Source organism: Stegastes partitus, unplaced genomic scaffold (assembly GCF_000690725.1).
Source record: "Stegastes partitus isolate 25-593 unplaced genomic scaffold, Stegastes_partitus-1.0.2 Scaffold591, whole genome shotgun sequence".
Classification (NCBI taxonomy): domain Eukaryota; kingdom Metazoa; phylum Chordata; class Actinopteri; family Pomacentridae; genus Stegastes; species Stegastes partitus.
In genome coordinates this window covers 249,475-271,978 of record NW_007578322.1, presented here as the reverse complement: position 1 = coordinate 271,978, position 22,504 = coordinate 249,475, and the positions used below count along the sequence as shown (strand labels likewise).

General features: G+C 41.1%; 4 protein-coding genes across 6 annotated transcripts in view; all 4 read right to left on the bottom strand.

Moving 5' to 3' along the window:
* Positions 1–354: 354 nt before the first annotated feature.
* dynll2a (dynein, light chain, LC8-type 2a) lies at positions 355–5,202 on the bottom strand. Of its 2 annotated transcripts, none has more exons than XM_008289067.1 (3): positions 5,071–5,202; positions 4,391–4,555; positions 355–3,305 (listed from the first exon to the last, which is right to left on the bottom strand). In XM_008289067.1, the coding sequence occupies exons 2-3, from the start codon at positions 4,520–4,522 to the stop codon at positions 3,168–3,170; spliced, it is 270 nt and encodes an 89-aa protein (XP_008287289.1). In that variant the 5' UTR covers positions 4,523–4,555; positions 5,071–5,202; the 3' UTR covers positions 355–3,167. The 2 variants fall into 2 exon arrangements, with proteins under 2 accessions (XP_008287289.1, XP_008287290.1); XM_008289068.1 differs by having other exon boundaries at positions 4,391–4,552.
* Positions 5,203–5,762: 560 nt separating this feature from the next.
* Positions 5,763–10,489, bottom strand: srsf1a (serine and arginine rich splicing factor 1a). Of its 2 annotated transcripts, XR_520472.1 has the most exons (5): positions 10,062–10,489; positions 9,306–9,487; positions 7,523–7,695; positions 6,517–7,313; positions 5,763–6,106 (listed from the first exon to the last, which is right to left on the bottom strand). XR_520472.1 is itself a non-coding variant. In XM_008289066.1 (4 exons), exons 1-4 carry the CDS (start codon positions 10,247–10,249, stop codon positions 7,116–7,118), a joined length of 741 nt encoding a protein of 246 aa, XP_008287288.1. In that variant the 5' UTR covers positions 10,250–10,489; the 3' UTR covers positions 5,763–7,115. The 2 variants fall into 2 exon arrangements, 1 of the variants encoding a protein (XP_008287288.1); XM_008289066.1 differs by having other exon boundaries at positions 5,763–7,313.
* A 1,939-nt stretch (positions 10,490–12,428) lies between these two features.
* LOC103362656 (fructose-bisphosphate aldolase C-like) lies at positions 12,429–14,209 on the bottom strand. The gene is made up of 8 exons (XM_008289065.1): positions 14,098–14,209; positions 13,758–13,969; positions 13,583–13,637; positions 13,337–13,497; positions 13,162–13,245; positions 12,883–13,057; positions 12,613–12,812; positions 12,429–12,512 (listed from the first exon to the last, which is right to left on the bottom strand). Exons 1-8 carry the CDS (start codon positions 14,207–14,209, stop codon positions 12,429–12,431), a joined length of 1,083 nt encoding a protein of 360 aa, XP_008287287.1.
* Positions 14,210–18,842: 4,633 nt separating this feature from the next.
* Positions 18,843–22,504, bottom strand: part of LOC103362662 (putative serine/threonine-protein kinase F31E3.2) — a 6,413-nt gene continuing 2,751 nt past the window's right edge. The window contains exons 5-12 of the mRNA XM_008289077.1: positions 21,328–21,397; positions 20,698–20,805; positions 20,535–20,575; positions 20,424–20,451; positions 19,783–19,872; positions 19,440–19,528; positions 19,229–19,339; positions 18,843–19,142 (exon numbers count right to left, since the gene is read on the bottom strand). Coding sequence (XP_008287299.1) covers positions 18,843–19,142; positions 19,229–19,339; positions 19,440–19,528; positions 19,783–19,872; positions 20,424–20,451; positions 20,535–20,575; positions 20,698–20,805; positions 21,328–21,397 — 837 coding nt within the window. The remainder of the gene's footprint in view (positions 19,143–19,228; positions 19,340–19,439; positions 19,529–19,782; positions 19,873–20,423; positions 20,452–20,534; positions 20,576–20,697; positions 20,806–21,327; positions 21,398–22,504) is intronic.

Sequence of the window (22,504 nt, the reverse complement as noted above, 5' to 3'; positions counted from 1 at the left end):
ATACTGAAGCCTACACAGTCTCGTCTTGTCTCCTGTTATTCACCCATTGATTCGTCATCTCACACCTTATAGATTTCTGATGTCCTCTTCTATTGTATGTTTTGATTTGCCACCTTTGCTTGATTTTCACATAATGTAAATGTACAACTGGCAAAACTTGTATCCATAATCAAGTAATAAATAAACATATTTACTTGATAATGGATACTGAATGTCTCAAAGTCTTAACCTTTTTTGAAACAGCAAGTCCTCCTTCACAGTGGTCCTCAAAACACCATCTATTTGGTTCATTGTGTATCTAAAGCGTGACTTGAAATACCAGGAACTAAAATGAAAACCAGAGCTGCATCCAACAATTATTAGTTTTTTAATTAGGTAATTAGTTCCTTTTAGCAATTTACCAAGTCCGAGGTGACTTCCTTCAATCCAGTCTGAAGCTCAAAGAGAAGTTTGATTCACAGTCATATAAAACAGGAACAAAATCAAAGCACGCAGGCTAAAATCTTTTCAGCTTTGTTTCACAAAGAAAATAACTAAAAGTAACACTAAAGATCATCGTCACAAGTGCAAAGTTGAATTCATAACCAACAGAAAACACCCATGCTTGATTTAATGCTCTGAAATGTTTGCTGCTTCAGTAACCTTTAATCTGATAGGACCATTAGCATATGACAGCTAACATTAGCTTGTGTTGCTAAACTTCAGATAGATTTTGTTGTACAACTGATGTTAAAAGTCAAAAGTACTAATAGGAATGATTTGTTATTTGGGAAATTGACCCTTTTTGCTGAGAGTTAGATGTCAGTGTCATGTTTTTGCAGTGAATATGATTAAAGATAGCACCAGACGTTAGTTAGCTTAGCACAAAGGCGCATTCAAAATACTCCAAGTTGTCTTTTTCTTTAATTTGTCTGTATACCATGCTAATTAGTGAGCTTTTCAGGTGCTGGTAGAAATATTTTGTTACCTCTGAACAGAGCCAGGTTAGCTAACTACCCCCTTTTAAACTCTTTATGCTAAGCTAAGTTAGCTGGCTGCTTGCAGTAGCTTCATACTCTTTGGACAAACAATGGAGGAGAACGAGTACAATCTCGTGAAAATATTGAAGGAAATGGTTAGTAAATTTTAACACATGTCCTTTAATATGAAGCTACAGCTATTGGCCAGTTAGCTTAGCTTAGCATAAAGACTGGAAACAGAGGGGGAAATTTAGAAGAGAAAAATTTAAACAAGTTTTAACCTTTAGAAAACTCTCTTTAACACCTAACAAAGCTAACTCCAGGTGTGAGAGCATTTATCTTTTCATCCAGCTTTAGGTACATATTCTTTGACTATATTCCTTTAATTCTCAAACTATTGCGGACTGACACCCTGTCCATTAACTGATCAATCATTCAGCTAACGTTTTCAGCACAATGAGGGCCAGTGACAAAGTAAAAAGCCACAGGGTAATAAGTCAACAATTAATTTTTTATTTAATCGAGTTTATACGATTTTGGTTCTGTAGCAACCTACTGGATATTTCTAATGAAGTGCAATTGTACTCAAGCCGGTTACAGTTGAGAGCAATGACAGGCACACGTTTTGTGCAAATTTAACAGCATTGGAACGGCTCCTACATATACACAGCAAAAATACATGCCAGAGGAAAAAAACGATACTAAATCAGTTTACATCGACAATAATTAGGAAGACATCCCTCGGGAAAAAAACAAAAAAACGTCAATCCAAGCTAACACTTTGAGAGATACACATTTCGCCCATAGCTGACATATGGGAGCGAACAACTGAGTAAACATTCAGTCTTGATGCGAGAAATGTGTGGTGTTATCCAGCTCCACGGACTAAAACCCTCCTCAATCTGTCCTCCAAAACAACACATTAAATCAGAATCCAAACATCGTGCATTGCCATTTCAAACGAATTATACCGACATTACAAAATGAAAAATCTGTGATAAGACAAGGAGATAAGTCCCAACTCCAAACGCTTGGTCTTTTCCTGCATGTCTGGCAGTACGCTGGCAATGCAAAACTAAAGGTTGGGGGGAGAGGGGGGCAATGCAACTTGAAAAGTATCACAAGCCACGTGAGACGACACAACCATCTGAAACACAAGGAGGGGGATTTGTAGCCTTGGTAGAGTTTACTGCAGATTTTTCAGCTAAAAACACCTTCCTAACGCTGCTTCATAGCAATAACTGGGACAAGACACACTTCGGCTCAGTCCGATATCTAAATACTCAAAAGTGAACGTTAAATAATGCAAATAATTTGGCTCCGGTTAAATAAACTGTGGTTTCTATCCTCCAAACATGCAGGAACACAGGATTATAAGACTGAAATCTGTGTAGGAGAGTTGGGAGATTTTGATAACCAGTCTGTCGTGTTAAAACTCCAACATTACAGGCTCGAGTCTGTGTATGTACTCGCTCTATGGTCCTTCACAGTGAAAATCTAAGCGCTGACAAGCTAAACTTCCCCCGGAAATGCTTGCACTGGCTTGTGTTGGTTCCAAAATGTCAAGTGTGTTGGATGTTGTGACATCTTTTCTGAACGCGGCTGCTAAAAATTTCACTTCAGGGGGGGATTTGCTTTAAATCCAAACTGAAAACAAGAAAAAGGGGTTTCGAATAACGTGCATCTCCAACACAACAACGCAATACCTTTAAAATCCGTAACAGCGGTAAGAAACTGAACTAATAATAAAATGTTTGCCCTATTGTTCTTTTCATGATCACGTGTTAAAATCTCGATGATGGATTGTTAATCTGGTGCACGCGGTATGATTTTTACCATCTAAACCAACGCAGTCTCATAACAGGGTCTGGCAATGCACTTCACTTGTGAAGGAAAGCAGATGCACCACTACATTCTACAGCTTTCCTCTTTATTGTACAATCAAGGGCCACATTGAAATCTTTTACAACCTAGAAGTTAACAGCATCAACAAAAACTACTTCAGTTGCATTCAAATGGCAACTATCGAAAAGTAAACTTACTGTAACATACATATTAAATAGTGTATAGTCCATGCAATTGCGCACGGCCGGTTTTGCATCGTTATGGTATGTCGTTATTAGTGTATGGGAGACATCAGCCACCAGTGCATTTCCGATTTTCGGCTCAGAGGGAGATTAAGACTCCTCAATACCCATCAGAAACTTCTCAGCCAGACTTGAAGAGCAAAATGGCCACCTGGCCCAAATAGAAGTAAATGAAATGCTTCGTCTCGTGGGTGACGTAGCTGCCGAAGTTCCTCCCGACGATGCAGTGCCAGGTGGGGTTGTACTTCTTGTCAAACTCCTGAAAAAAAAGGGTCAAAAGGAAGTGATCAGAACCTGATAAAATGACTAAACTACATATTGAGCCTTTTGCATAGGAGTTAGGACTGTGGCCGCCATTAGGATACTGAGGTCTGCAGCTAAATTTGATTTTCATTATGGATTAATCTGATTATAAATCGGACATTAAATACATTATAATGACAAACAGCCCAAGATGAACTCTGCTTTTTTTTAAATGCAACAAACAGCCTGAAACCCAAAGATTATCACGCTAAATATCAACAGAGAAAAGCAAAAAACACCAAAAATAAAACTCACATTTCCCAAATGAAGCAGGCTTTAATTGTGAAAATTTCCAAAACAGCTTGCCAACCAGCTAATCAATTATCTGACTAATCATTACACTGTATTCTCTGAGGGGGGGGAGTGTGTAGGGGTTTGCAACATGAGGAGCGTTCACAATCTGTGGCTGAAAATGCACAAACAGCTGATAATTACAGCAAATCTGCACCCAGATTCAACCTCTTTTAGATCAATAAGTGCTAAAACTTCATTGATCCCAAGCAGGGAAGTCTAGAAAAATAAATTAAACGCACATACAAGATTTACCGGAATAAATGTCAGGCGAGTTTGGATGAATATTTGCAACAGGCATGAATCTGTGTGGACTGACTGGTCACTACAAACAACATAATACATGATTTCCTTCAGATGCAAACCTTATTATTTGTGTTTTAAAGGTCTACCATTGTTTTTATGAAATGTATGTGTATTTTGTGCATTGGGAACCCACTGTTTTGACTCTAAATGGGACTAACCTTTACAAAAAGCACTGTTTGTTGTAAGTTTGGCTGATCTGGATGCTCATGTTGGGGGATGTGTGCAATATGAAAACATGTAGAGGCCTTCTCTGTGGTGTCAAGCAGCTAAAATATGTGTAACCAAGGGGGGGCTTAGGCGGGGAATTTGTGGACTTGAGGAATAAAAGAAATCCGAGTTGTGGCCTTGATCATCAGAGCCTCGTCTGCACGCTGAGCAAAAAATAGATGTGAGCACAAGAGACGGCTGTGAATGTGCACATCATGTGGATCCATCCCGTCTCACCTTCTTGATGTAGGCTGCAATGTCCTTCTCTATGTTGTACTTCTCCATGGCCTGGGTGGCACAGTCCACCGCGTCCTGCTGCATGTCCTCGGACATGTCCGCGTTCTTGATCACAGCTTTCCTGTCAGTCATGGCTGAGGAGGAGGATGAGGATGATGATGCCTGCTGAGGAAGAGAAGAGGAGGGAGGGTGAAGCACGTTCACTCCGACGTACCGCACTGAAAATTAACACCGCACGTGGTGATGGAGATGGTTTAGGCCGACAAACATCAATCAGGGGGAAAAAAAAAAAATGCACGTTTGGTTACCGCACTGATCCACACTGACAACTTGCGCTTTTACGCATTCCTGCCTTTTTTTTTTACTCTTAAACTGACCGATGACAAGAGCGTTGCATAGATTGGCTGCGAAACTTGATACAGGTGGAGTTAAATTACTTGGCAAAATCACTTTCACATAAAAGCATCTGCAAAGCAAAAGTCGCAAAATGTCTCCGGATAATTATACGCACATGGGGGGGGAAATAATAATAAAACGTTTTCTAGTGGCTCCACTAACAGTCCAAGCAGCCGAAATGCATGAAGATTTACAGTAAAACATCACCATCATGACACAAACTCGAATCAGAAATATGGCATGCAAGTCAGTGCTTATTTTATAGTAGGAAATCTGCAGCTTACCTAATCTGGAACACTTCTTTCCGTACAAAAAAAAAACTAAAAAAAATCAGTATCTCCGCCAGCCAGTGGGGAAGGTTTAGATGATGCTGCGGCTAATTGCTTTTTAAAGATTTACACAATAAGCATGTAGGTAGGTTGAGCTCTCTGCTGTGCTCCAACAGCTCCCCGCCCCTCTGCTGCATGCTGCACCCTGCCATTGGCTGGGCTGCAGCCTCCCCGTGTGTTGCAAGCGTTTTTCTCCAGCTCCTGTCTGCCGGCATCTTATTTCATCCCACAATGCATCATTCACAGTGCACGCCACTGACTGTGGGCTAAAAGGAAACGAGACCTTGGCTGTGGGTAGGTATCACTTGGCTGCGCGTAAAGGCTTTTTTCATCAGTCACCGTCACAGCTGAGACACTGGAGCTTTGACTACTGAACACGTGTGTTAGCATTGTGTGAGTTTATGCAGCAGCTGCTATGAGACAAGGGACTCGTTTCTGGCTCCACTGGCCTCAGCTTTGTGCAGCACTAGGAGGTAAACATGACACACACACACACACACACACAGGCCTATTACTCACATGTATTTACGCTTGGGTTTATGTTGTAAATAAAAACAGACTAAAATGTCCTTGTTTGAAAGTGTTTTTTTATTGAAAATGCTAAGAGAAAAAAAAAAAGATTAAGCAAAATAAAACATTACAAACTACTCCCAAATGAAACCCCTTCCCAACCTCCCCAATTTTTAATTCCTTCATACCAGGCATCTACGACTCCATCCTTTGATCCAACTTCCTGGTCCTCAGTTTCGTTTTCTTGTAAAATAAAGCCATTATCACTGAAAAACTTTAGGCAGGGGGGCCTAATCGAGAGAAAAAAAAACAAGAGTTGCTCTGGGACTCCCGTTAATTAGTTCTGAATTCAACTCTCATTTGAATCCTGGAAAAACTGCTCCCGTTTCCGAGCATCCATCCTTGCCTATCCCTTTCCTAATCGATCCACTCATCCAGCTCCAAGGATTGGGATCCACTGAGCCACTCCTCCAATCAAAACCTTGAAATACCAGGAAGAAAATCAGAGGCAGACTGTTAGAATAAAATGTCAAAATTTTTGGGCCTAATTTTTTTTTGTTGAGCACTCATGTCAGATCAAGAAAAAAAATGCCACTGAGCACAAAAATCTATCACTTCCCTGAAGTTAAAACATTTTAACCAATGAGGACATTAAAGTTAAAAGTGGGACGCTTTTGCAACAAGGCAGTGATTCAGACTTTTACATTTGACAGCAAAGATGTTACACTTACATCACAACACTTGATCTAGGACTGCTTATTTCTGTCACAGGCCAGAGTAGCATGTTAAAAACTGTATATATAACAAAGTACAGCACATATGGCTTTGTTAAATGACATGCATGACATGGCAACCGATCAAAACGTTCAATTTATGGAATATGAAGCATACCATTGCCTCGACCTGATTGCTCCTAGATGTCCTATCCTGACCATACAAATGAAATGTGCTCCACAATGGTTTTATTCCAAATCACTTTAATCCTTCTCTTCAGATGTCTAAAGGAAGACACAAGGGTAAAATACAGTTAAGCATTGGGCTCCCCGTCCAAACAGCCCACCCCACATATCCAATAAGAGAAGCTATTATGTTGTTTTTTTAAAAAAAAACAAAAACAAAAAAACAAAAACTTCAATTTTCAATACTTGCAAAAACATTGAGTGCAGCTCAAAACAACTCAACATTTTTGAAGTTCAAACACAGCACAATTTCTTATTTTGCAAAAATCGAGAGGACAGAAAGAAGGGCGAGAGAGGGAGAAAACAAAAGGACAAAGCAGCTAGAGAGGGAGAGGGGAAAGGTTGAAAGGAAGGGATGGGAGGAGGGGGGGAGGGAGGAGAGGGTACATCTACATACCAAGATCATCCACAAGGACATCGGGACAAGAAATGCAAAAATTAAAAATCAATAGCTGACATCTGGAGGAACTCATAAGAGGTAAAAACAGGAGGGTATACATCAAAAGGGCAAAACATCGGTGGTAGAAAGGTTTAGGAACGGGAGCGAGAACGGCTGTGACGAGGTGAGTAGCGGGGCGATCCTCTGCCACGACCACGGGAATTGCTGCGACTGCGGCTGGCGCTGCGACTGCGGCTCCTGCTCCGGCTGCCACGGCTGCGGGAGCGTGATCTTCCGTAACTTGGGCTGCGGGGACCATCTAATTTCACACGAATGTAAGCAGTCTCTCCCTGGCGGACACAAGAGAACTTGACATTGAAAAGACAACATTCCTGCCTGTAGTGGAAATACCATAGATGGAGAAAGAACAGAAAAAAAAAACAAAAAAAAACAAAGAAGGGCCGGGAGTTGCTCAAAACATTGTGCATTTCCTGCAGTACTCACCTCGACACAGCAAAGACACACTATCCATGACAGTTAATCAAATCAGTACACATACCTCATGGGAGCGGAATTTGGTGTTGTCCAGCTTTCGAACGGCATAGGTCATGTCCTCTTTGCGCACAAATTCTACAACTCCGGTTCCATCTCTGTAAACGTCGGCGTAGCACACGTCGCCTGCCTCACGCATGTGGTCCTTCAAGTCCTGCCAGCTGCCGCTCTGAGGGAGCCCTGGAATATACAACATTACTATGTTAGCTGACATACTGTGAACTTCCCACAAGTGTTTACGTACAAACAAGTCAACATTTACAAGAGCTATTTGTTTATCCAAATGGTAGATGCACGATTTAATGACAGGAAAATGCAAAGCAAGGGAAACTGGCTCCGAACTCAATAAAATATTTTGCCAGCTTCAATCTCAAGCCCGTTTCCTTCACATACTTCTCATGCTCCATCGTCAACTACAACATGTTCTCCTTTGGCATTAGAGGTGGAGGGGTATTACACCAGTCTACTTAGTATACATTCATTTTTACAAGATTTATTCAAGTTTTAGTGTGACCTTTTCACCAGTGGCTAGGGAAAGCAGATGAAAAGGAGCATTTAAGGACAACTCTGCCTCATTTACAACTTCAAAGTGTACATCAATCCACTTAAAAATGAGAACCAGTTCTCAATTAATATACCTGCTAAAATAAAAGTTAAATTCGAAAAAAATATTTAGCCCCATCTAACAATAACACAAAATAAAATATTACGTCTACGCTTATTTAGATGATCAATTTAGTGTATGAGTTAGAGAGAATGCAAGGACACATGCAATTCAATTTTATATGAAAACGTATTTTCTTGCTATATCCCAATGCTAATATCACATCACTGCACCTCCACCCAACTATAGCATTTAGTTTCTCAGACTTTAGGTGGATTCTTGGACTTTCATTGAAAAAAAGACAGATAAAAGGGTTTTAAATATTCTTAATGAACGTATGCACGTGCAATCCACATTTAACCTAATTTATTCTAACTATTTTACTTAAACTGGATCTCATAACTTTATCCAACATTTTTGCACGCGAGGTGGAGCTTAACAATTCAGCAATTTAAAATCTAAATTTAAACTATGCAATTCAATAAATGCATGCTGCGACTTTGGATAAGCATTATTATGCAATGTCTCTGACTCTGAAGTTACTTTTTATTATTATGACTTTATTTACTTGCTGGCAGAATGTGCTATATTTAGATGTAACTCCTGAGCCATAAATGACTGACCTGTTCCAATGTGATCGTTTGTTCATAGAAAGGTCATATCATTCATTCATTTATCCTGACACACTCGCAGCTTACATTGTCCTGTGCCATTTCAGAAAGACAATACATACATATGCAAAGCAATTTATAGCTTTAAGTTCACTTGATTGCCTTAACATATAGGGCAATTAATATTTTGATGTTTTAAAGTGTGGTCATGACCCATTAAAGTCTATTAAACTATAAATATTGACTGCAGAGTTACAAAAAAAAATGTAATTGAACTTTGTTTTTACACAGGGCATTTTCATTTATTTTTATATAATATTTATTCTATTTTTGTAGGACTTTGTGCTCTTTTGTTGCATTATGCTAATCTGCCTTTCATTGTTGTTTAACACTGATAATAAAGATCAATTCTCTCCTAGTTGCAAATCTGTCTGAAGAATCTCAAGCAGATATCTGATCCTAATTGCACAGCCCTAATGGGAAGTTCTCCAGACTTATCTTAAAGTGCCAGCAGTAGATAACCTATCATATTAGTGTTGTTGACAAATCAATGAATGACCAGAAAGCCTGCTTACCCGACACAACGACCCTGTACTCGGATCGTCTGGACGGTGGCCCGTATCTGCCTCTGGGTGCCCCGCCGATCCCGCCTCCGAAGCCGCCTCTAGAGCCCCTGCCGCTCCGAGGAAACTCCACACGCAGTCTGTAGCCGTCGTAGTCGTAACCATCACGTCCATAGACTGCATCGTCGGCGTCCCTGTTGAAAATATAGTAAATAAATAAGTACAGCTGAAACACAACCGTATAGAGGGGCTGCGAGGTTTCCTTAAACACATGCACAGGGAATGCAGCCACGGACGGAGTCAGCCATGTTAGCGGCTAGCTTGATCCCAACGTCTGCTAATCCGCCTTGCAGACACAACCTGCATAATTTGGATTTAATTTGCATAGAGATAAACTTCTCGGTGCAGACAGCACGCTGCCGCCAAGTTCATGCATGACCAGGCGTAACGCTGTGAGCGCCCGAGTTAAACTGCAAACCAGAAACGAAGCAATGTGGGTGTTCGCGTTAACAACATGGACACATGAACAACGCAGCGCAACGGGAAACACAAAGTCGCTGCTTTATAACCCATAACTACAGGAAATATGTCCACATTAGAAGCGCTATCACTGAAAACAAAGCACGTAAAGCACACAGCACGTTTCGGAACAATGTAGAGGGAGTCCAGTGAATAGTCTGAGCCCAGAGTAGCGCGTTAGCACACGAGCGAGTTAGCAACACAATGGGGCTACCGCGGGCCCAGCTAGGCTAACCGCTAGCTCCTCACCTCGGGTCCTCGAATTCAATAAAGGCGAACGGCGGCCCTCCTCTCCGGTTCTTCAGGTCGATGTCTCGGATCGTCCCGTATTTGTAGAACACGTCCTCCACATCTTTGGTACGGATGTCCGGGGGCAGGTTCCCAACGTAAATTCGGCAGTCGTTGTTCCCAGCAGGGCCTCGCACGACACCCGACATCGCGGCTAAGAGCTAACGGGAGCCTGTTGTTCGGTTAAGATTAGAAACGGGTGCTGTGGCCTCAAACAGACTACGTTCCGGGTGCCCGCAAGTCGTCGAGACGAAAGAGAGAAGCCGACCAAAGACGTGGTGGTAGGCGCTCCAACGTGTAGGATATCCAGCAGACAGACAATACCCGTGGACCAGGCGCCCACTGCTGCTGGTTTTTCTTCAGGAACCGCGCGTCTTTCCCGACGCATGAATACCAAGAGGCACCGCAGCCGGACATGACGCGTCCGCCTCACAAAGTAGTCCGTCAGCATGAGCAGCTGTCAATCAACAATCAACTTATTGTTGCGAACAACATAGCATCCACTGATGTAATGGTAAAGTCTGCTTGCAAAGGCAAATATTGTAACTGAGTTCATTTGTGAGATACTTGAGTATATCCTTCCTTAGATTTATACTCTACTACATCTAATTTAAAGCATCAATTACAAGTTAGTTTTATTATTTATACAAAATATAAATTAGCAAGCGAACCATGGTGCAGTTTAAAGCTATAGCTGCCCAGCAGATTTTTCTTATTTCTACAAAATATAATCACAAGTAAATAATCAAGTACTCCACTTCGTCTAGTTTACATCTGTAGGTACCATGTACATAGTAGATTTTGATTATTTATACAAAGTATAACAGCAGAAATGATGCACCCCAGTGCATCTAGTTTAAATATTTACTTCACAGATTTTTTACAAAATATAATCAGCAAGTAAATCTGCATGTACTCCACCACATTTACTTTAAAGCTCTCATTATGCTGTTACTACTTTTGTACCAGAACACTATTTTTTAGTAGTCTCAGGATTAAAAAGTTGTCCTATTACAGGAAGAATAGTGAGGTAAGAGAAACAATCAGTGTTTTCAGAAAAGGTTTTCAAATGTGTTTATGCAACATTAACATTTTAATGTTGCTATATTTATTGTTAATGTCAGTATAATAGGTGGAATAAGAAGCAAAAGTTCTTCAACACACATCTGGTTGAACACTATGTTTGAAATGCATGTTGTGTTTGTTTCTTGCACCATCACTTACTCTTTATGTGACATCAGGCTTCTAAATAAGTTCCTGTCTGATAAGATCTTATCTGTTCTATCACCAAAACTACACAATATTAGGCAGGTGGTTTAAATATTGTGACTGTGTATGTTATCTCTTTAAGGGGATCATTTAGATTTACAGTAGTGTGGGAAAACATTGCTGTTTTTCCATTTTCTCAGAATCAGAAACTTTTAAATGCCTTCGTACAGAACTTTTTAATGTAGTGTGTGTAGTCTGGAGGTATATCAAAAGGCAATATCAGGCTGTCTGGTGTAGTTTTGAGTTCCTGTGGGGTCACATAGCATAATCATGATCCCATTATCATCCAGGAATTGAGCAGTACTAAGCAATGAATATAAAGGAGGAGTAAATAAACTCTCACTGTCTATACAATTCTTCACAATGTGTCCATCAGTGCCTGTATAAGGAGTCTGACACCTCACAAATCCTGAAAAAACACAACATTAAAACTTTTACTGGAACACTTTTATTGTTTAAATACTTACATTCAAACTATGTTTATCAGAATATTACACAGAAAATACTACTGAGAATGAAAACACACATCACACGTGTTGTATTTTGCCCACTGACTGCACATGCAAATTAGCCTGAAGCTAATTCTCATGCAATGTTTCCATTTGTGCACGTTCATTGTTTAATACATATTTAAACCTACACATATCCACTCACTCACACACAGAAGCTTCACACAACTTGATTGTGCTTCCACATAATAAATAGGAAATCGTATCACACGTGCTCAGCAGTGTCCGCTATTTAATTAACTGTGCTCTGACATAAACTAAAGTCACTGCTCTGTAGCCAAAAGTCAACGTACTTGTATACTTCTGTGATACTAACTGCAGGGTTTTAAAGCGTTAGTCGTGCCTCTGTCACATAACACAAGTAGAACAAACATCTCTCATTCAGCACATGCATGAGAAATACCCAAAGTCATGTTCTGATTGTCCTCGATTGTCAAGGCAAGAAATCACGTTTAACATCATCATGTGTGTCGGTATTCTGAAATAATCTACATCACAAATCCTCGGCGATACATCTTGTTATGACATGGACGAATACAAGTTAAAGTGTTCAATACGCGTGACAGGAGCCATAGTTGCGCTGGCTGGCGTCGCCGTAGTTATCGTATTTCCCCTGACATGCCAGACTGTTCACCTGTGGGCAGAACAGAGAGTGAAGAGAGATACAAAGACAACGCGTTCAACAACACAATAACACGGTTTGTGTTTGTGCAGTAAATGAGAGCGTGAAGCACCTCTGCCCTCTTGATGAACTGCTCGGTGGCGGCCTTCTCGTTCTCCTTGTGTCCTCTCCAGGCTCTGAGCGCCGACGCCTGCAGGGCTCGGCCGAATGAGAATGTCAGGATCCAGGGTTTGGCCAGAGGGCAGCTGTTGATGGCATTGAGGTGGACAGAGGCCTCCTCTTCGCTCTGACCGCCCGAGAGAAAAGCCACTCCTGTGGGGGCAGCAGAAACCTGCTTTTCCTCTGTTTCTGCAGAATTCTGATTAAAATAAACCAGACTTACCTGTGACTGCTGGGGGAACAGTGCGGCGCAGGGCAGTGACGGTTGCCATAGCGACCTCCTCTGGGCTGTACTTGGTGGAGCAGCTGTGTCCACCGGTGACCATGTTGGGTTTGAGAAGGGTGCCTTCCAGGTACACGTGGTGGTCGGACATGGCCTTGTAGACTGCAGCCAGCACCTGCAGCACAGAGGCAGTGGTTTAATCAGTCATATCTGTCTCACTTTACCAACAAAGTCACACATCTGTGCACATGAAGCATGCAAGACATAAAAGAAACTCACCTTCTCAGTGATGTACTGGCAGCGTTTCAGGTCATGATCGCCATCGGGCAGGATCTCCGGCTCTATAACGGGCACGATGCCATGCTGGCAGAGAAAGGAGAGACTATCAAAACCAATGTAGATGCTTTATGTCACAAAGATGACGCTATTAAGCGATATAAGATTGAGTCCTGACCTGCTGGCAGATACTGGAGTAGCGTGCAAGAACATTTGCGTTTTCTGTGATGGCCAGTTTAGACGGATTGGTGTCACTGATCTTGAGCACACAGCGCCACTTCGCAAAGACGGCTCCATCCTTTTTATACTGAGCACAGCGCTCTGACAGTCCATCCAGACCTGTGGAGAGAAGGTGTCACATTTACTGTGATGGGGATTTCTATAGGTGAATATGAGCAGTTGTGCATAGTTGAGCTTGTCTGACCCTGAGTGGTGGTTTCTCCACAAGTTCCTGCCAGAGGAACGACGCCTTTGTCAACCTGAGGAATAAGGGACAATGATTTTAATCTCTTTTATGCTGTTTGTCATCAAGAAGTCCACCTGCTATCATACAAGCTGGTACAATGCAGTGCTTCATGTTTACGACTGAGCCACCACACCTTGATGCCAACCAGGATGCCCCTGTCCCTGATCATTTTGACAAAGGGAACGCCGTTATCAGAGTGCTGGTACAGCGTCTCGTGGAAGAAGATGACTCCTCCGATGCAGCTGTTGATGCGATCATCTGCACTGAAGAGGATCTGGCGGTACTGCCTGCGGTTCTCCTCTGTGTTCTCCACTCCGACCTGGGCCAGTCGCTTTGCCATGCTGCCTGCAGGTAATTCATCAAGTGTGATGTGCATACAAGATGTTAACACCCACAGTTTGGACTTTTTTTCTGCATGAACTTGCACCAAATGAATACACATTTAAAGTAAAGACAGAAACTGTGCTACAGACCCACAGACTCATCTGCAGCCAGGATGCCCTTCCCTGGAGAAACTATGCGTAGAGCAGTGTCATGCAGCTCCCTCTTCTGAGCCTCGGAGAGCGTTGGGGACTGGTGCGTCATGCTGACTGACTGACTGTCCGAACAGCCTCTGGTGGAAGAAGTGACCTCATGATTATTCACTCATTAGCAAAGGACAGATGCAATCCATCCATGAAGTTTAAAGCAGAAACTGTCTTCGTCTGTGTAGATTCTCAGTCATCCAGCTCACGGTAAACCTTCAGTCCAGTTGCTTTCTACTGAAGCTCCTAGAAATCATCTTCACCTTTCCCCCCATATTTTAAACTTCCCTCTCTCTTTTCTCTATCTTACATAAAATACGGAGATCTAGTTTAGGTCCTTATTGGTATTATGGGTTAAAATGAGTATGCTGGAGTAACTGCTTGCTTGACAAACATGATGCAACTGTTTGGGTCTGACAACCAACCATAAAACTTTAAATGCATCTAATTATTTTATAAAGGAAACAAAAGGTTTGATATTTTAACCTCCTCTAATTGTAAGTCTAGACATGGATCCCATTCATGTGTTTTAAAACAAAGTAAAAGGCTGCAGTGATAAGAAAAAGATACAACCAAGGCATAAAAAATTAAAAATCACATCTAACATAAACTCAACAATTTCCAAAAGAAGTCAAGTGAAGTTTCGGAACCACTGCGTGCAAAAACAAATCCATCTGAGCGTGAAATCTTCTCAAACAGATAAAATATGGAGTCAACGGAAAGCAGGTGCACAAAAATTCATTCAAGACAATTGAGGTATAAGCCTCCAAAAAAGAGAGATGAAACTTCTTACCTGAAGGTGAAATCCAAAGTGTCTCTTCCACAGATGTGATGAACACTGATGGAGCCTCTCCTGTCAGCTCTAGTTTGTATCCAGCTAAAGTGTGTCACACCTCGGAGGCCGACACCTCTGGGCGGAGCTTCTACGCCCACCTTTGCTCCACATACATTAGAAAATCCTGATGATTCATTGTTCTATTTAAATATGGAGATTCTTTTTTCGTTGTGCAGCTCTTGTATTTTCTGTCTGATGCAGCAGTTTTCACATTTCATCCATCACTTTGCTATGACTCACTCAATTCAGTGTGCACAAACATGCAGAGATGCAAATAAGTCTGCTTTAACTCTGATTATTTTTGGCTCCACGTTCGGGCTGCTTGTGAAATATTAAATCATGTATTCTGTCAGAACCCTCTACCCCTATAGCAACCTAATTTAGGCGTTCAACCACACCCCGTGGCGCGCTATTTTTATTTTAATTAGTAAAAATGTGCCCAGAGGAAGGTTTCAAGTCTCCTGATAATTCGGTCCTCACCCTGAAAAAATTCACTGGGGTGTTTCGGTCTCAGAGCAATTCATGCACTCGGTGGCTTCTCTTGTGAGCTTTAAACTGTAAAGAATGTGACGGAACGTTTCAGAAATAGAATGTCATTTTCCAGGTTCCCCTCAATGTAAATGAACACGGTGATATGGCCCAAATAGGAGGAAAAGAGGTCAGCTAAATCGAGAGTTTGACTTTTTTTTTTTTATGGGGGAATCTTTGTTTCATTTTTATGTTGCTTTTGGTAGAAAGTTCAAACAAATACTTCATATTTCAGATAAATAATATTTTGCTTTGAAATACAAAAAAAAGAAAAAATGAAATGATGTTTTTCTGTGAGTTCAGGATCAGATCTTCCAGAGTTGGTTGTGGTTGCATGAGTTTGTCAATGAGTTGCAGTTTGAGCTGCATACAGAAAATTGTATATTTTCTGTTGTGTCTTCAGTTATGTAACGCTACCGTTGGGTGGAAACAGCTCGCCAGCATTTCAGGGGACTCCTCTCTTCACTATTGTGGGTCAGTGTGCCTCTGAAACTAGATGTGGGTCACTGGACTGCCTGCCACTATACAGCCACAACACAGACATGGCGGACCTGTCTAAGACAAGGGCCTGAGAGGGAATTCAATGTCAGGAGGCAGCGGGAGCGAAGAAGAGGAGGAGGAGGAGGAGGAGGAGGAGTTGGTGCTCTTCCCATTCAGGAGATGCAGTTTTAAATAGCTGCACGTCTTCAAGAAGTACAGCAATTATACTTGGCTTCCTCCGCTGGGAGCCTCCACTTTTTTTTTTTTCCTCTGTTACCTAATTAAAAGCATTTAATGATGATACTTTATCTGGTCCTCAATTTTCAGTCCCATTACGGTTGTCCTCGATGGGTTTGTGCGCGTTCCTCTAAATAGGCCAACCCCAGGCTGAAAGTTGGCCATAATGTCCCCACGAACAACATTCGTACACCCAGTGCTGGTTTAAGATGAGCACAAAGCAGCAAATACAAGAGGAATAATTCACTAAAGTGTGGTAGAGATTTAAAAGAAACTGTTGAGCATCATGACACTGGGTTAGGTCAGTGTTCTCTGTATGTTTGATTGATGAAGGTTCTCTATCTGTGGTGACAAAAGCCTGACACCTGATATTTAATGTGTCTTTATGATGATCCATCCATCCGTTATCTATACACGGTTTAATCCTCACTAGGGTCGTGGGGGGCTGGAGTCTATCCCAGCTGACTTAGGGTGAAGGCAGGGGACACCCTGGACAGATCACCAGTCTATCACAGGGCTACACTTAGAGACAGACAACCAAGCACACTCACATTCACACCTACGGACAATTTAGAATCACCAATTAACCTCAACATGTTTTTGGACTGTGGGAGGAAGCCGGAGAACCCGGAGAGAACCCACGCTGCACGGGGAGAACATGCAAACTCCACACAGAAAGATCCCAGGTGTCCTCACCGGGACGCAAACCAGCGACCTTCTTGCTGCGAGGCAGCGATGCTAACCACCGAACCACCTTGCAGCCTTTATGATTGTTTTTTTTATTATTATTTTAAAATGCACTCAATGAAATATTACGGAACATTTCTGAGATCTGCAGGATGTTATTGTACTTTTATATCAGTGCAATCCAGCCTCTTTACGGAATCTGCTTCTGACTCTGAGTGTAAAAGTTCATTCTTGAGTTTGTAGTAAAACAATCTTACCAGAAGGTCCACTAAATCCACTAAATAGCTGCTCTGGAGCTTTTAATTGTATCACATGACCTTCCTTAGCATGCTGCTTTCATTTTTCTTTCCATTTTTAATTTTCAATGATGCCTTCAAACTTGAAACAAAAATTTGTTCTATATCTTTGGCAGGATGATATAAGACAACTCTAAAGATCTGTTCATGACATGGAGGCAGGAAGAACGGGATATGACTGAAATTTCTAGAATAGTCACTGAATGGACAGTGTTTAAGATTGTTTGAACAGCTTTAACCGACACTGACAGAAACTTGAATCATGCTCCACTTTCTTTTTCCTGAGCATTCGAATGCATTTCATAATCTTTCTCAGTAAAAACACTGAGCTCACACGTGGAAGTAGCTCAGCTGACAGAGTACAGACTGTCTCAGGTCCTTTCTTGTGCTAACAGAAGTTTGTGTATGATTAAAAGCTTCAGGAAAAGACAGTTAGTGGACTTTGAACACTTTATTATATAAGACTAAACCATTGTGCTCTAAATGTTATACATTCTTTATCTATGCTGGTTTAATGATAATGGAAAGTGAAACTGTTTTTAGCAGCTGCCTGTTATAGAAGATTAGTCCAACAGGTTAATTATTTACAAAGTCTGTTGCAGAACAAATATTACTAGCCTCAAGAAGAATTTGTATTGTTGTTGAAAAACGATAACATGTGATTTGCAACTCAATTCAATTCAAATAACTTTATTTATCCCCCAGGGGCAATTCAAAAAATATCAAAAAACAAAAAAAAATTAAAAAAGCAAACTCTTGAAGCAATGCTTAATAACTTATAATTAAATTGATTGTTTTATTTTTGCATTTTTATATATAGTATTTTATATGTAATAGTTCATGTTGATTTTTAATTAATTTTTGTAGTTTGTATTTTAAACAAATAACAATAATGCCATGTGAAACTAATCGTTTGTTCTTCTTCTACAGGTTAGATTCAGCGTCTTTAGATTTTAAAAAAGAGAAAAAAATCCCGACCAAATAAAATAAGTAATGAAAAAGAAACAGCAATAAAGATAAATGTCTGTTGGTAAGAGAAGAAAACCAACAATGTTTAGCAGAAAAATAATCCAAGTGATCTGTGTTTGTTGAAAATATCGTCTCATATACAGCAAGACACAGGAGGTTTATTTGGTGTATTCAACATAAAACACCATGGAGATGCTTTGCAATGCTGCAGACAGTAAGATTCAGTGATTACGCTGAATGAAGATGCACAGAATTATGCCAGAGTGAATCACTTTTATGATGAAACTAATGTTAAACACACCACTAAGCAACTCTTTGTGGTGATCAAAATGTAACGGTATAATACACAAGCATCGAGCGCAAGACAATATACTGTCAGGTCTTAGACCTTACTAAAAAATACATCCCAGAGGTTGGCATCTGAAACCATGTTAAAAATACTGTTAATAAACAACATTAAGGGTCAGAAGTTAAAGGCAATCCAACAACACAGATCTATTACACACCAGCAGCAATAAACAGAACAAATCTGTTGATCATTTTTGGGAAAAGGCAACTTTTAAACACTCCAAGAGGTAACACGTGTGTAGAGAAATATTCACCATCTGCAGAGTTTCTTATTTCCACTCAGTTTCAGGCTGAACTTGGTGTTCAGTTCAGTCTTAAGCTTTACAAGTCTGCTCTGCAGCTGAGCTCAGGCCCACGTTGGTTAAAGTCGGAGACAGCTCAGTGGGAGTCGAGGGCGAGTGAAGGATTTGATCGCAGTCAAAGTTTTCAAAGCTGTCCAGTGAAAGGCCTCTCGCTGATCTGGCTTCCCAGTCAGGATGAGTCCTGAGCTCCAGGATGAAGTCAACAGGCGTCTTCTGGAGGATGTACGAGTCGAACGACGAGCCGCGGAAGAAGGGTTGCATCTCGAAACAGTCCAGGTTACGAAGGCGGCTCAGCGGGTTCTTGCACAGAAGCTGCATCAAAACAGAAAAGTGTGCCAATATTGAATTCAGATTTACAACTTGTATAAATCAGAGAGAGGAGAATCAAATGTCCTGACCTCAGTGAGCAGTAGGTTCAGAGCTGAGCTGAGGGTCTTCGGCAGGACAAAAGGAAAATCTCTGACCTTCTCCAACATGCTGCTGTGGTCTGACTCCGGAGCTAACGGAAACTGCAACAGGAGAAACAGGCGTATGTGAACCAAAAAATAACCAATAACTGACACTTGACCACAGAAAGAGCTGAGAAACATCAAGTTGAGGTGCTTTTACCTCTCCTGCTACTAGTGAGAACAACATAATGCCAAGAGACCACCAGTCAGCAGCATGGCTGTATGGACCCCCGCCCAAAACTTCAGGAGCTGCTCAGACAAAACAGAAACACACAAGACGATACATCAACATAACTCAAAAACACAGCACCAGGGAGCCAAAAACAAGGAAAAGGATCCAATAACTCATAAAAATCCATCACAGGTGCATCATGTTCAGAACTGGGTCAAGAGAATCCGGAGGGAGCAAAATGCAGGTGGGGCTCTAAACAAGTTAACCGATTTACTGCAGCACACAAATTCTCTCGAGACATCGATTTCATTTACGAGATAAAAAATCTCACCCATGTATTGGATCGTCCCACATATCGTAAACGCTCGTCCTCCTCGCTTCAGGCGGCGCGAGAGTCCAAAATCAGACAAAAGGAGGTGACCTGAACGGAGGGAAAACTCGCGATTAACGTCTACTGCAGATTGTAGAAACAAAGCAGCAAATGCTTTTGCAGAACAGCCTTAAAGGTCCTTCTTTTAGGTGCATCTCTTATCGCTGGCATTTTATTTATTAGTGTACCATGTATATTTGCTGTATTATTTAAATTTATTTCCTACAAAACCTCCTGAACAACAGAGTCTTTTTGGAATATGTGTGATTTTGTGTTAGTTTGTCTGCTGCTGTAATCGGCGTGACGAGTGCCTCTTGATATTTTTCACTCTGCATGAGCAACAAAACTACTTATTTATTCCACTCTAACCTTCTCCGATGATTAAATACATCACAGTTTCTTTCATTTTTAGTCAAATCAAGTCACAGTTATTTCTATGGCACATTTAAAACAACAGACGGTGACCCAAAGTGCTTCCTAACAGAGAAATAAGATTAACATTGCAAATTTACCTGAATAATTCCAATATTAGAGTCAAGACTACAACTACTTCTACCACTTTTATATATTTATAAAAATGTAAAAACACAGACAAGCATTACCTTGATCGCTTAGAAGAATGTTCTCCATCTGAAAAGTGAGTGAAATACTCATAAATGCACATGGGTGAACATTTTATGTCATGGGAAGTGCTTTAAATGATAGAAACATACCTTTATGTCCCTATGCATGATGCCTAAGTCATGTAAGAATCCTAGAAACAACAAACAAAAGACACAAATAAAGAATATATGACACAAATGCAAGACAATATACTAACTAAAGCATGATTTCTGTGTCTTTACGAGTAAAGGATAAAGGTCAAACATCGATTACCGAGTGCGCTGCCCATCTCTGCAGCAAACAGCCGAACTTCTTCCTCCCTAAACTGACCCTTCAGTAGCCAACAAGTGTACAAGTCTCCCGTGCTGCAGTAATCGCACACTGCGGAAAACGACACACACACACACACACACACACACACACACACACAAACTTCTCAGGTCTCTGAAACCCGCAGCTGAGTTAATGCAGGTCAGTAAAATCTGAAATAAAACATCAGACGGGAGCAAACTGCAAAGAAACCAAAAGATTTGCTCATCCCACTGTCGCTGGGGAAAGGAAGAAAATCAGGGGAAAAAAGCTGAGTTACACTTTTTAACACCACTTTGTAACACAAACCTCAATAATTTGAACTGAAAAAATAAATGAACAATCTAAATTTAGTTGGTAAAAACTGGGATATGCATGCAGCAGCTGCAGTCAGAGGGCGCGAGCTTTACTCTGCGCTCTCATTAGATGGCAGTGTTCAATATCCACAGCTGAGATTTGCTCAGACTGGCCGGCTACACGGCAGTCTGGTGCACGACACTGTTGGGACCACGGGGGGAAACTTCAGGAACACAACAAGGACTAGCAGAGGAGGGGAGGGTCGAACTGTGCCATCGCTTATGTTTATTGACTCACTAATGAAGAGATGGCGCTGCGTCTGCCAGCAGTCCTGCAGATTGTGGATAAATGGGTGTTTGAGCTGCCGCTGCAACGCAACATTCAACACACACAGAGTGACAGTGAATGTAACAGAGAGAGAAGGACAGGCGGCTTCTGGTAGGGTCAGTCTGGGTCATTTCTGATCGCGGCGTTGCTCCACCGCTTCGTTTTTTTGGTCCAAAGTTGACCTGTTTTTGTTATTTGGGACCCAAAACTAAGTTCTGTAAAATATTTTGGCAGAATTTTGAGGATTTAATTTGTTTTCAGACGTGCAAAGGGTTTAACATCTCTAGAAATAAAACTCCCACGGCCAGGAAACTTGGTGAGGACACACCATTCAGTAGGTGCAAATAATTAAATGGCTCCAGCAGAGGTTAAATTTCTAATTACTGGTAACTCAAAGTGAAAAAACGAAACATTTTCAATATAAGGATGGTGTGGGGGCCCCAGAAAGATCCTGTAAGTGGATATATATGTGAATCAATCCACATTTTCTCCTAAAAACACACTCTTTGGTTAACATTTTACCAAATTCCATGGCAGTGGGAGCTAGATTTCTGAAGATACTCAGCCTACAAAATGGCTTTCTAAAAATTTCAATCAAAATATTTTACTTTTGGGTCCAAAATAACAAATTCTGTCTGAAATTCTGACACAGATTGACCCTAAATGAAACCAAAGAGTGAGGACTTGTTTAAACTGCACTGTAGACCTTAAATATCCAGGATTACTCAGACACAGACAGGTGACAAATTAAAGGGAAAAACCTGAACCCTTGACCCCCACAGTGAGGGAATCTGGTGGCTCTGTGAGTTGGGGTTTGGATTAATTTGTCCCTTTAGTAGAAGAAGTCACTAAAAATCAATACCAATTTGTTCTGAGTCATCATCTTTATCCTGTGGTGAAACATTTCTGTTCTGATGACGATGTCTCCATCTACCACCATCATCAAAAAATAAGGAAATATCTTCAGGCAGAGTAGAGTTTATTTCTCTAGTGGAATTTAGAGACTTAGAGAATCAATGCAAAGGTGCCTCAAAGCTGTTCTAGTTGCTCGACACCTTATGTCGACAGTTAATGTTGGTTTTCCTTTAATTTCTCACCCATTTGTATATATTACCAATCTGATTACTACATCTACAAATGGAGTCAG